We start from the raw sequence: 14924 nt of genomic DNA, 5'->3' as shown, positions 1-14924 counted from the left end.
GCTTTGGGTGCTCTATCCCCACTAATACTATCAATTTGTTATTAAAAATATACATTTTGTGAAAAAAGGATTGCAGTATGACTGTTTCTTTCCGGTATTAGATTGGAATTGTTGCTTTACCTCCCACCCTGAAATTTTGGTTCAGTTTATTTAAGTATTCCCTCCTGGGTTTTTCAGGGCTCTGCCAGGTGCCCTTTATTTAATTTAGTTTGGGGTGACTGTGGAACCATCAGTGCGGGAGGGTGGCTGAGGGCCAAATGCCAACCCTGCTTGGCCCACGTCTGCACTCGAGCATACAATGCCCTGTTCAGATGCTTCCCGGTGCCTTCAGGGCAGAGCAGCTAGCCGGGTGTGGGTGCAGAGGCCTGTAGTTGAGCGTTTGCCTTGAACTTTAGCCTGGAGACTGAGTGCTGCAAGCCTTTCCGCTCCCTTCTTACCAATTGTTGCCAGGCATTGCAATGACCATGTCTGTAGCATGCTTAATATGAAGTGGCTGTTAATGTGTTTTTGTCTCTCTTTGAATTAGCAATCGTCTTTGGGCCAGCCAAGCTCAGTAAAATCCCAGCACCACTCTTCCTTTCCTCTGGCCTTCGCTCACCAAGACCAACTGCCTCTAAGCTTGTGGTCTACAGTCCCGGCGAGGCTGCCGCGCCGCTCTCTCAAGGTCCCCCTGGTTCTTTCCGGTTTTCTTGCTGCCTTTTCTCTCCTTTTGCAGGTTGCATTCATTTGTTGTTCTAACTGGGTGTGTGCAGTCAGCAATTACACTAGGAATCAGACATCAAATTAAACTTGTTTTCGGGGTTAATTGTCATTTGGTTAACCATTTTTGGATCGCGAGCATTGCGTGTTCATGTGAAACCATAATCTACTTCTGAAAATCATGTTTTCCAAATTGTAATATTCTTTAGCCAAAAAGGAAACTGTTTGGTTACTCCTCTAAAGTGTTAATCATTGTTCATCTTGAATATTGACTTATTTGCTGTTTTTTATAGCTCAGTTTTAAAAACTGTTAATCTAACTTTTTCCTCTGCGCCCTCAAATTTCAGACTTTTTGTTCTTTAGTATTGCCAGGTCTCCAACCCCCACTTCATCTCGTGGTTTCCTGAGTAGGTGCCATAATTTCCACCTGGTGGTTGCCATGGCAGTCCATAGAGTCAAAGCACCTACTCCTTGTCCCTCCCTAGTTCGCAATATGCAGTGCGTCCTCTTTATTCATTTTTATTGCTATGCAGTAGATTTGATGTGGAACTAATTACTGACCCCCCCACCCTTGATAAAGGTGCCAGAATTAAAGGGTTGCTGTGTTTTCACAGAAGCTAGTGGGGTTACCGTTTTTCATTTATCCGCCGTCTCCAGAAGTTGGTTCTTCTTGCACCATTGGCGATGCATTCCTTGCCCAGCTCGTTGGAGCACACTTGTCCCATTCCCTGATGGGTTCTCTCCCCTTCTCCCACCATCACCAACATTTACCCCTTGAAGCCCCTCCATACTCATGGATTCTCGAGTTGGCTCATCCCACGGCACCACGGCCAGATCTTGATGGGGAGTAAAGAGGTAAATGCAGTGTAATGATCACGTGCTGGCCTGGTCATGAGTCTGACCACACCCCTGCCCTCAGAAAGCTTGTGATGTCTTCTGATCAGTTTCTGCAGCAGCCCTCCAGTTGCAAAAGTGTGTGTGATGGACACAAGATGGCAGTCTCGCAAGGATTCACTTCTCCCTCCCTGTTAAGCTAGGTGTTGTGTTTCTCCAGGAAGAGGATTCTAGGAGGCGGAAGTGTGACGGAGGGGTGAGCAAGGTGGTGCCATGTTCTTGTCCCTACCCCCTCCATTCCATTTATTGTGCTATATTCACAATTCTGGCCTTTCCACCCCAAAAGGAAACCACTGCACTGCTGCCTCCTTCCTACCTCTGAGCGATGGATAAACGGTGCACTCACACTTTTGGTCTCCTAAAAATGAAATTAAACATGGAGCTAGTACTCGCAGCAACAAACTAGGTTGTAGTGGGAATAGGACTGTTTGCCCTTGATGCCAACAGCAATGTTAAAATTATTTCTCAAGATCGGTAGGGGACCCAGCATGGAGGAGCGTCTTTGTGATTGGAGCTCCTCCGTGACAAATGGCTGGTAGCATTCAATTCTTAGAACCTATGCAATAAAACAAGTTTAAATGGTTCTAATTTCCTTTTTAAAATGCTCAATTTGCAAGCCCAAGATTTTTCCAAATGTAGTTAATAAAATGTTGCTGCTGCGGCGCCTTCTGTTCTGCCGAGCCTCTCGTTATCCAGGGAACCTTCTCGGACATTCTTCTCCCGACTTGCTAAGGCAGTGGCCATAGCAAAGCCCTCTGAAGGACTGCCTCAAAATGTCCTCCTGAACCATCTCTGAAAGTGTTGTGTGGCCCTCAATGCTTCGCTTCGCTCCGCTTCCCGTGTACGTTGGGCCTGCACCCCATCTTCTATGTTACATGGCACTGAAGCCACTGTTCTAGTCTGTTTGCTGCACAAATAGAAACTACCTGTGGAACTAGCAGATTGCAGCTGCCTGGGCAGCAGTGTGGACCCCACTCAAATACTCTTTGAAATATACCCTGCCCCTCCAAGTATTCGTTCTGCTGAAGCCCAATATCCCCTGCCCCTCCAAGTATTCGTTCTGCTGAAGCCCACTCATCCCACCCTTCCTTTGATATGCTGTTTGAGTGTGTCCCACTCTTCAGATGCAAAGTGCTTCCTTACTAAGTCAGTCTTCTGCCCCTTTCTTGTTTAAAAGAAATAATAAAATAACGCCGAAAAGTACAGTTTTCAAAGTACGAACTAATAGAATGAAATGTATCATCCTGGTTTTTAAAGAAGGCCTTTTTTTCTGACTTCAAAGTAGCCTGTACATTGGGTATGGGCTGCCCAGAAGTTTGCTATGTAATTGCTTGTATTGGTAACCATGGGGCAGTGTGCCATATCCAGGTAATTTGTGAATATCTAAACCATTCCTTTTCAGGCAACGCAGATGCCTGCTTACATTGTTTAAATGTCTTGCTCTTTTGGCCTCTACCATATCGCCTATCTTCTAGCACCCAGCCTCTTCCCTTCGCTTAAAGGCTCCCTGCACTGTACCCAGCGTGAATTAAGGAGAAGGGAACCTAGTTATGCCTTCCCTCCGTACTACCTCGTCCCAAACTTTCAGCGCGTTGATTTTACTCTTGTACATGTTAGGGGACCCTATCAAACTTCTGACACCACAGTATTTCTCCCAAGGGCCTCCCAACCACTGCACTATTCATCTGTAGCCATATTTTCTCCTGGTTGCCCCCAAACCACTCCTGGATGATCCGCAACTGGGCCGCTTGATAATACGTTTTGATATCTGGAACCCCATCCCACCACTCTTTATGGGTGCCATCAGTACTTTCCAAGCCGCCATTTATTTTATTCCTTTACGTATAAAAGTACTCACTATCTTGTTGAATGTTTTTAAAAATTTGAATGGGACTGCAAATGGTAAGGCCTGAAAATAGTATAATCCCCTTGAGAGCACAACCATTTTGATGACATTAATCCTACCTACCCATAAAAATGACAATGGTTTACGCTCCTCCAGCCACTTTTTAATTGAGTCTAATAACGGGGATAATTAGCCTGATACATGGATTCAATTGAATTGGTTATCTTCACTCCCAAATTAATCCTTTATCTGTCCTCAAATACTGACACACATTGAATGACCGTTCCATTGAAACTGCCACCCCTTGCATAAGCATCATTTCTGATTTATGGGTATTAATTTCCAATCCTGCCACTTCACTGAATTAAGTTCTACAGTCAATCCTGGCAGTGTGGTAGCCAAATCTGCTACTGTAATAAGCACATTGTTGGCAAACGCCATCAGTCTATGTTCACTCCTCCAAATTGTATGCCTCAAATGTTCTTCCCATGGCGGATCTTGGACAAAGACGGCTCCAAATGTATCACATACAACACTGGGGACAACGGGCATCCCTGTTTTGTAACCTGAGACACCCTGATTCCTTGTAAAACATAACCATTGACAGCCAAATGCAATCTCTCTGACTGATAATTTGCCTGAACCATGCGTAAGAATCTATGTCCGAACCCCATAGCCTCCATAGTACGAAATAAAAAAGACCACTCCACCTGGTCAACGGTTTTTCTGGTCTAATGTTTTTATCCCTGCTGCCAGCCTTGCTTGGTTTACCTTCTCAATCAAATGACTCGCCCTACTTCTATGATCAAAAGTTTTCCTTCCCTTGACGAAACCTGACTGATCTGGGTGGATAAGTTTGGGTATTTTTTCATTCTCATTGCTAATATTTTAATACATTTTCATCTATATTGATGAGAGCTATGGGTCGATGGAACTTTGTTCTATCTTTATTAGGCTTAGACTATAGCAATACCTTTGCCTCTTACATAGATGGCGTTATATGACCTGGTTTGATAAAGGAATTAAAAAGGGATGTCATTAGCAGGGCTAATGTGTCGCTGTACGTTTTGTAAAAAAACGCCGGAAAAATATCCAGACCAGGAGCCTTATTTATAGGTAAAGACCCGATAGTTGCACGAACTTCGTCTAAAGTAATCTCGCCATCTAACTCCTCCCTTTTCCCTGCATCAATTCTATTTAGGCGGCATTGTTTCAAGTATGCCTCCTGGGCTACTTCATCCGATAAATCAGTAGTATACAATGCAGAGTAATACTCAGTGAATACCTGTAATATATCTTCGGACGAAGAGCGAAAGGTTTTTGGTCCCGTTCGAATACGAAGGATGGTCCTCGCTTCTGCCTTCTTTCCCACTTGCTGCACAAACCTACGGTCGCTTTATGTGCCTTTTTAATATAGCACCTCTGTTTTTAAAAAGGACTTCTCAGCCTGTCTAGTTGACAATAATTCCAATTGTCCCCTAATATGTCTATATTCCCGCCTCAGTCACCCCCTATTTAATTCCATTCTACTCATTACCCTTTGCAATTGGGATTCTAAGTCACTTTGCATTGAGGCAAGTTTTCTTGTAGGGCCTTCCTTGCAGTTGGCTCAGCCCTCATTTTCGCCTTAAAGGCATCCCCCCAAAGTCTGTGCCTTCATTCACAGTGTTTTATTTGTTTCAAAGAATTCCTAGATTTTACTCTTCATCTCGTTGCTTATGACCAGGCCGGCTAATAACTGATTTGGACATTTCCGGAACCACCTGCAGGATTTTTATTGATAAGGGAGCATGATCTGATAGACTAATCGGCTCCAGATCGATTAGAATTTTTTTTTAAACTTTTGCATACTTGCACCAATAAAGTAGCTGTTACCCATATATAGTCTGTCTGAGAAAATGACTGATGGACATGATACTAAAAGGTGTTTCCTTTTTAGCTCCCACTGAATTTCTTTCCAAAAATCGACCACAGCTAGTCTGGTCATACTTGCTCAGAGTTTTTGCAAGGGACCTCTGTAAATGACGTTAGCTGTCGAACTCCTATCTACAAGTGGGTCCCATGCTACATTGAAGTCCACTGTTAATATAATTTGCCCTGTTGATATTTTTCAAGTTTGTTTAGCGCTACTCGGAGGAATCCATCTTGACCTGTATTGGGTGCATAAAGGGTGGCTATCGTATACCTTGAACTCTCAAGCTGAATGAGTGAAAATGTATCTACACTCCTGATCCACTTCTCTTGCCATTATTTGCAATCCTACCATTCCCTTAAAAGCTTTTGAGACCCCTCCCGTCTTCCCCCTATGGCTATATTTCTTAGCTATATGGGTCTCTTGCAGGGCCGCGATGTCTGGCTTACCCCGCCTTTAGTAATTCTTCTACCTTGTATCTTTTAACCGGGGTATTCAATCCCCTAACGTTCAGCGACAGAAATTGAAGCCCTTGTCTACTCCCCATAAACCTTTTGGCATGTTACGTATTTCCTTGGCAGCTGCCCCCCCACACCCTCCCCACATCCCTCGGTGACCCTTCCTCCCTCATCCCCCAAACACACTCTGGTCAGACTCAACCCCATCCCATGCAATGAGCCATGGGGTGGGTCGAGTCTCACTACTTGCCCGAAGACCCCAAGTTTGGGTCTTCTAGGACCCATACCATCACTTATTCCAACTACCAGGATCAACTCACGCCTACCACAGCGCTGCCACGCCACTATTGATTACCCCACAGATATATACATCCTTTACCTAAAATATTTCACAACGTTCCCCCACCCCTCAGAACCCTGAAGATCTTATACCTGTTTATCTTCGCAGGTTGGTTCGGTTGTCCACCAGGTCCACTCAGAACTTTCTTTTTATATGTTAGTCCTCGTTCTTTGCTACATTCACATTGTTTAACCTTTGCTGTCTCTCTTGAGCAAATCGTGTTGCTCACCCCCATCTTCCTCGATTTTCAAAATCCCAAGTCCTTCTTCACAGGAGGTGATCTGATGTCGTCCCTCCCATGAAAACAACAATCCAAATGGGAATGTCCATCTATACCTTATTTGAGCTTGCGACAATATCTTTGACCACTGGTCGCATCGATCTCTGCTTCACCAAGGTAGATTGCGCTAAGTCTTGGTATAGCTGTATTTTAACACCATTAACTTTAATCGGACTTTCCTTTCTTGCCGCCAGCAAGATCGCTTCCTTTTGTCCATACCATTTGAGCGCTCTTACAACATCCTGGTGTCTGGCACCTGGTTCCACTATTCTAGGACGCGCCCGATGTATCGATGGGGGAACCTCTTCCTCCGCCTTAGCTCGAGCAGATCCTCAGCAAACACATGTTGTATCATATCCTTCAGGTCACAATCCTCCACTCGCTCAGGAAGCCCTTTTACCCTAATATTAGTTCCCCTTGACCGATTTTTCGAGATATATAGTCTGAATCTCTAAATTATGCGTGGCTGTTGCAAGTTGTTCAGTTAAAGCATCCATCTTGTGTGTCCTCCGCCAGCTCTTGAATGGCATTTTCGGTGCTATCCATTCTTTCCCCTAATTCGCTCATTTCCATTTTCACCTCCGGGAGGGATTGTTCCAATTCCGATCTGATCAAACTCGGCTGTGATTGTATGGTCTGTCATTTGATCACTAAACTTTACAGCATTGCTGAAATACTTCCTTAGTGATTGCTTGTCTTAAACTTGGGGACCCTACAGAACCCTTCTGCTCCTTGGAGATGCGTTCTTCAGTCATCCCTATCTCTCCCTTCCGCCAAAGCTTTTGCAGGGTCCCATGTTGTTTCTTTGTCACTTTAGTGGTAAGGGCCTCTTTCTTGGGTTATTTGTTTATTCCCTGACATCTTGAACGAGGTTTATGATTCACTTTCTTTTCCCTGACTGCAGTCGAGACCAATTAGCAGGGCTTTTCCTTAATCCTATGGTTTGCTTCTCCACGAAATTGTCTTTCAAAACTCACAAAAGCCCCTTCACGTTCGCTGCGGCCACACCTTTTTCACGGATCACCATGCCATCCCTTTTCCTACTGCCAGCTGTAGCAGTCCTTATTGACCTCCTCCTCCTTTTGGGTTCCCCCTCAAATGCAGCAGTTGTAGGGTGCGTTATTACTGTCTACGAAGCTCCACTTAGATGCTCTTGCTCTATGTTGCATTCAACTCCAACTGACCCAAAAGGAAATCCCTGTAATGCAATGGTATATAGCCAGCTTCCCAGTCTTGTCTGGCATAGATCGCTATTACTCTGGAGAAGAGTGGGTCAGATCTGTCCTCTGTTGGTTTTCCTTGGCCTTGTTTCCAAAATGGCGATGGGATCAGTCAACTCTGGGACCGGCTACTTATCCGTCCCAAACTGAAAGAATCCATCTCAATCCTGTGGGTCAATACAGGGGTCGCTCCACTGGTTCACCTTCTCCCCAATAGACTAGAGGATGCCATTCTTTATTTTTCAGGTGGGAGCCCTCTTCACGATGCGAGTGTCCCAGTGGCCATCTTGGAATTGCCGTATTTCATTTTGAATAAAGAAACTGTCAGCATGTGATTTGGTCCGTCTCCTATCTCTGACCTAGCACAGTATTTGACTGCTAGAACTTCCCTTATTCTGAGCATGCATCTGTTTTTTAAACTGAGCTGACTCTCCCACGATCATGAAGTGATATTTTTTGTTAAACTAAGCACATTTGCTTTACAGTGGTTTCATATCTTACTGCTTCAAATGTCAGGAACCGATATGGTTGCCACTCCAGTGGGGATGCTGCGACCAACCAAAGTGGTGCTGGAATGCTTGACATTTTTTTTAAAAACCAGGTGCGTTTGCCTACATTATTTTGCAGACTTGTCTTCGGTAACTTTTTTTTTTGTAAAAATGTTTTAAAATTGTGGTTCCTGGTGTGATCTGACTGTGGAAAATGGGCATTTTGGGAGTTTTGCTTGAGTTTGTCTAGTGTGCGGTTTATACAAGTTTTGTTCGCTTTTGGGCAATGGCTTCCTATTGTGTGCATTAATATTTTGCACCGTTTTGAATGATGCCTTTATTCAACAAAGAATCTTGGATCTTCCTTAGTAAAAATACATCGACTAAATGAAAACTTCCTGCTTTCCATACAAATGCCATTTACACTCTGAAGATCTGTTTTGTCCCTCAATTAATTTTTTTGCCCATGGGATGGTTCCGAAGCTGGTCACCTTCCCATTTTTGAGATTCTGTGCAAGAATACTTTGTATCTTGTATAAGAAAATGTGCTGGGGCTGATTAACAACTCACTGCAGTGTTGGATGTAAACCCACATACCTTTATAATGGGAGCTTGTCAAGAAATTCCCAATGTAGGCCAGGAACTTGGAAGAAATGCAGTAAGGAGTGCTTTCTTCCTTGGAATCTGCATCTAGGACCCGTCGCGGTTCCACAGCTGGTGTAAAGTTCAGAAAATACACATTCATCATCCCCTGCCTTGACATGTTATGTGCGGAGTTTCTTCTGCTGTGCTAGTCACTGTCACAGGGTTCTTGCAGCATTGAGGCTTGACTGGAGACTGGCCTATTGTGGTCCTGCCGGGGACTATGCAGACCTTGGTCTACATGGGCATAAGGGAAGTTGCAGAGGCGAGGAAGGGTAAAGGAGGGGAAAGGGTTAAATGCATGCAAGACCAGGAATAAGCAGGCATGCATAGTATTTGATGGCTTGCATGCCTGTAGAATTTGTGTATAACGATCAAAATGAAGTACTGATTAAATAAATTGAAGACTAATGCTCAATGCTTGTGTGACTGAGCAAGTGAGTAGTTTCTAGTATGTTCGTGGAAATGCTGAAATGAGTTGGTGGTTGTGTGAGTAGCATTGGTGCATTGAGTAGGCTGCTGGTCGCGTGTCCAGGCCCTGCCACCCAGTTGCCCTGCCCAACACCTAGTTAATCAGTTATTGTTAAGCGTCGTCCTTGCCGCAGTCCACAGCAAAGGAGGGGCAAAGACCGAGACATCCATTTGTGCCCAATTGGGCCATGGGCCAGACATGCTATCCCGCATTTCACTTGGAATCTAATTGCTACTAATGCTACTCACCAAAAGATGTCATTGTGCGTCTCCTCCCTGCACAGCCCATCCCCACTCTCACTAGGGTTCAAATGGCAAAGTGCCCTTGTCTGCCCCAGCAAGCTACCCTAGCATACCTCATCAATATTGCCCATGCCCCCATCCAACACCCACGGACCACACACCCTCTCAAGTCGATCACGGCTCGCAGAGCAGTCACTCATGCAGCAGAGATCGCTGACCTCATCTCGTAGCGACAGCTTTGATGCCCTTTTCATCACTGGAACTTGGTTTACCCCATCCCCCTGCGCGTGTTTTTGACAAAGTCCTACCTAAAGGCTACTGCATCCAACATGCCGACATAGAAAGACGGGCAGAAGGCGGAGTGGCAGTCATCCAAAGGCGCGATTGGTCATGCTCTGTCATCTGCTATCCCAGAACTAGCTCATTTGAATCACTCACCTGTGGTTCCCTCTATTGCACACAGAACCCATCCCCTTCCACTTCATATACAGACCACTTCACGGGAGTGACTCTTTCATTGCAGACATCTCCACCGCCAAATTAGCATATTCATATAATATGGAGAAGGGCGACTCATGCCTCCTTGGCCGCATTCGACACTGTTGAGCATCACATCCTTCTCTCCCTCCTTGCTGACGGGATTGGATTCTCTGCCACTGTCCTTCCTGAATTGGTTTACCTCCTGGGCAGATGGCCGACTGTCCAGATGAACTTGTTGTGTTCTAACGGACTCTAGTCTGCTTGCAGAATCCACCAAGGCTCCATCCTCTCCCCAATTCTTTTGAACCTTTACATGGAGCCTCTGGGCACTCTCCTCAAAGATACCAATCCAGCCATTCACCAATACGCAGATGATACTCTGCTATACATGAGAGTAAATGGTATGCAGAGCATAATCCGTCTCTGTGATTACATAGCCACCATCCCGTCCTGGATGTCGACCTCAAACTAAACCATCCAAGACTGAATCTGTTCTCGTAGGTCTGCCTGCTAAAAAAACAACTTGTTCAACAATAGCTCAATGATATGCATCTAGAAGGATTTCATCCACAACTCTGTGCAAAATCTCTACTCTCTCGAAAAATCAAACCCTTCATCCTGACACAGGACTTCTGGGCCATAGTGCAGGCCCTTCTGGTCTCTGATTGGGGGCGTGGGGAGGGGAATGCTCTCCTGAGAGGGCTCCCCTAAAAGCAGTCCACCATGCTGCAGCATGCCTTATTACGGGTTCAGAGAAATTTGACCGAATCGCCCCATCTTAAGTGAACTACTTTGGCTTTCTCTCCAAGCCAGGATACTGTTTAAGACTGCATTCATCATCTACAAAGCAGTCACGAGTAGCACACCAGCCTACCTGGTGGCCAAGTGCCACTTGGTGGCACAACTGGCTTGAATCACAACTTTTCTGCAGAGAGAGGACCCACAAACAATCCTTCACTTGTCATGTAGCCACCCTTTGGAACTCTATCTTTGTGTCGGCTTGGAATGCCCCCCCCCCAATTCTCCAATTTCGCAAAAATCTCTGAAAACATGGTTCTAAACACCTGACCAAGGATGAATTCCAATAGCTGCATGGACTGACGGACAGACCTTCCACTACTGCGCTATGTTAAAAGATGCCCACCTAAATGCTGGCTACCCACACTCTGTACAGCGCTCGCTGCTCTTGAGCTAGAGTAAGTAAAAGGTCAGGTGTGCACTCTAGTTCCCAGTCTTTTTAATCCTTAAACTAGTAATAACAGGGTTTGATCCCAGCAATGTTAAAAAAAAATAACAGGGTTTAATCCCAAATGTAAGTGGTAACAGGTTTGGATCCCACAAAATGTTCAAAAAATATACCAGGGTTAAATCCCAACTGCCAGTTCAAATGCACCTCCAAGTACTTTCGAGTCTCTAACTCTCTTCAGGGAGGCTGTGTTTCTTTTCAGCTGTTGCCAATTGCTTTTTTAATTGGTCTCAAGGAATTCTGGTCTTTGTAGTGATGGCACAGGAGACCAGGAACTAACTCCCCTCCAAACACACATATATATTTTTTGAACATTTTGTGGCAGTTGGGATTTAGCCCTGGTATATTTTTTTGAACATTTTGTGGGATCCAACCCGGTTACCACTTACATTTGGGATTTAACCATGTAATTTCTGAACATTGCTGGGATCAAATCCTGTTATTACTAGTTTAAGGATTAAAAAGACTGGGAACTAGAGTGCGCGCCTGACCTTTTCTTTTTTACTTAATGTTGCAGGAAGCCCGGGTCCTGGAGTCAGCAGCACCGGGGGTTGTCATGCCTTCACTTTGGAGAACCATAATTGTGTTTTTTTTCCCCCTCACCCAATTTCGGGTAAAATGTGTGTTTGGAGGGGAGTTAGTTCCTGGTCTCTGAAGAAAACATTGTGCCATCACTACAAAGACCAGAATTCCTTGAGACTGTAATTAAAAAAGCAATTGGCAACAGCTGAAAAGAAACACAGCCTCCCTGAAGAGAGTTGGAGACTCGAAAGTACTTGAAGGAGCAGAACTACTGTGCATTTGAACTGGCAGTTGAGATTTAACCGTAGTATATTTTTTGTACATTTTGTGGGATCCAAACCTGTTACCACTTACATTTGGGATTTAACCCTGTTATTTTTTAACATTGCTGGGACCAAACCCTGTTATTAGTTTAAGGATTAAATAGAATGGGAACTAGAGTGCGCGCCTGACCTTTTCTTTTTTTTCTTTTTTGCTCTCGAGCTAGGTCTGCGCTTTAAACAATAAAATAAAATGTGATGTGCTCTTGAATCTTACAGGCTTGTTTTCCGGTAGATGTTGCTTTAACCTTGCAGATTCTACCAAGCTAAATCTGTGGTTGCCATGACAGTGGTTGAGGCGAATGGGGTAGCTACTGAAGGGAGGACTGATGCTTTTGGGCTGTCCTTCACCTCGCCTTACCTGCATGGCAGCGTGATGAGGGGCTGTGCAATGGGAGGGGAATAGTGTAACATTTTGTGAAAACTAGGCAGAGAAGTATGGGGCATGACCGCCTTTCCTTTGCCCTCATCCTGTGTCCCTCAAGATCCCACACCATCCGGCAGTAAAGAGCCATAGAATGGCCTGCTTATTAAAGGGAGGGATCACCAGATGGATGCATAGATCAAGTTCTGTGGAAATGCGAGAATGAAATGTGCAACAAGGAAAAACAAGTCTTAAATTGTTTACGGAAGGCAAAAGGCTAGAGACTGTTACAAGTTTTAAATACTTGGTGATAATTCTGAGTAACAGTTGCCTGAAAACACCAATGCAAGATTATCTAAGGGCTAAGATGAGAACCTTAATAGTCCAAACAAAAATCATGAACCGAAAGTTTGGCCGCTTCTCATTGATGCCAACCCTTAAGTTCTTCAGAGCAAAGGTGATTCCAAGCATAGTTTATGGAGCTGAAGCAATGCCGCTACTTCCAGACTTCTTATGGTCTAGGCTTGAGGCTTTTTACGGGCGCCAACTCTTGTCCTTGCCTCAGTCAACCTCTATGGCTCTGATTCGAACAGAATTGAGCAGGTCTTCTCTAAAAGCCATTGTTGAAAGAAACGGCCTGATGTTATATCGAAAGATTTTACAACCAACTTCAAATCTGATGCTGGAGATAATCAATGGAGCCATGATGAATGAGGCTACTCAAATGCTCACAGCCTGGAGAGTAAAAAACAGGAGTTTAATGGAAAAAATTGAAGGTTCAGTAGAGCAGCTTCTCTCTAACCCAGTAAAAGTCAACAAAAAGATTATCGAAACGGACTGGATAGAGACTTTGAATGCAGTTGAACAATGCAGTCTGACAGGATATGCTGCATAACCCGAAAAAAATAAACAAGATTATACCTTACCTCGTGAAATTGCCAAGCAAATCATTAAGAATAGCCTCATGAGATTTTGATTGAATTTAATCGGGACAAACGAAATCCTAGTGATCAGGAGGCAGGCGGCTACAAAAAATTGTCGGTTTTGTCTTCAGGAATATCAATGGAGACGAGAAGGCACCTCCTGCTATCCTGTACCGGCCTTGTGAAAGAAAGATCTATATGGCTTGGTGGTACGCTTAACAAGCGGTGAAAAGACGAACTGGGTCATCGCGGTAGTGGGGTTCTTTGAAATAATCGGCCTAGATGAGCAGGTGACCAAAAGGTCTTGAGGGGAAGGAACTAGCTACCTGTTCATCTGTCTACTGAAAAACCGAAGACTGAACAATTGAAAGAGGAGATTGAATAGACGACGAATAAGCCAACGAAGCGAATGAATGCAGGGATCGAATTTGATCTGCTTTTTTACAGTTTTTCTTCTAATTTGTAAAAATAGTTAATGCAATTAAAAAAAAGTACAACTGTGTAAAGGGTCAGCCAAACGAGACGAGGGAGAAACCACTTCTGAGTTGGTATTGGTGTCAAGAGACTCTTATCTGGTTATGTTGGTTCAACCTTGAACCATGTAAATTGTGAACACCTGTGATCTGATACGAGCTGTTAAGATCGATTTCAGGTTGTCACCGGTCACGCTATGCACTGCATGTCTAACGTCACTGATATTTCTTCCCATGCACATTTTAAACTCTAGCTTTGCTTTGCTAGCTAAATGTTTAAGTAGGTGGAAGTTGGGGTGGCCCCTTGGGCTGCTCCAGTTGTGCTTTGTGAGCAGTGTGTATTCTACCTTTTTCTGCAGGTCCGCAGGTTGTTTGCTGTGATGGATGGTCGGGTGCCTGCTGTGAATTATTGTGAAGAGTGGATGGTCTAGTCTCTTGTTTTTGTGTCTAAAGGTACATAAGTGTAACCTGTAAGAACAAGCGCAGACTGTCCTTTTATGCAACTGGCTCACGGGCACTTCATAATTGGCCTGAACTCGCATTGCTCTCGAAGGTTGGAACAAAGCCATCGCTAAGTCAATTCAAGTCATTGTTTTAGGTTTTTAATCCTCCTGCTCCTGTAGGCTTTTTAATATCTCCATAGAAGGGGGTGTGAAGGCGCCAAACCACTGAGTAAATAAAAGGATAGTGCACTGATTCCTGCAACCTTTTAACACCCACCTTTCATCACTGGTGCAGCTTCAGGTCCTGTTTAGTATCTGGACATTGGGATGGAGCATACCAGACCACCTGTGGAAGGTGCATACTGTAAGCAAGGCCTGGTATCAACAGTAAGACAGACACAACTGACCACAGTTCAAGGGTGTTTATTGAACTTTAAAAAACGGTTTGAAACACTTATTTATCCTAATCTACAGATGCGAGAACGCAGCGACCATCAGATAATAATAATGCAGTCTAGTGGTGTCTCTTCAAAATACAAGGGCCTATACTCAAAACACCTATGCCAATCCTTACTTCTCAATACAAATAGTGTGGGGAAAAAGTGTTACAAAAAAAGTGTTCAAGAGGTTGGGCTGTTCAGGCCATTAGCCTCCCTTCCT

The 14924-nt window shown here is 44.4% G+C and overlaps 1 protein-coding gene across 2 annotated transcripts in view; it reads left to right on the top strand.

Annotated features, from left to right (window-relative positions):
* Positions 1-14924, top strand: part of LOC138487600 (mitotic-spindle organizing protein 2B-like) — a 91461-nt gene that overhangs the window by 61665 nt on the left and 14872 nt on the right. Inside the window, exon 3 of one of the 2 annotated variants that reach the window (XM_069614067.1) lies at positions 527-715. The exons of the other annotated variant lie outside the window; for it this stretch is intronic. Within the exon in view, the coding sequence (XP_069470168.1) occupies positions 527-715 (189 nt within the window). The remainder of the gene's footprint in view (positions 1-526; positions 716-14924) is intronic. 2 annotated transcript variants of the gene reach the window in all.

This window comes from Ambystoma mexicanum, chromosome 9 (assembly GCF_040938575.1).
Source record: "Ambystoma mexicanum isolate Mex_15411 chromosome 9, UKY_AmexF1_1, whole genome shotgun sequence".
In the NCBI taxonomy this organism is placed as follows: Eukaryota; Metazoa; Chordata; class Amphibia; order Caudata; family Ambystomatidae; genus Ambystoma; species Ambystoma mexicanum.
This window is presented reverse-complemented; position numbering and strand designations above follow the sequence as displayed.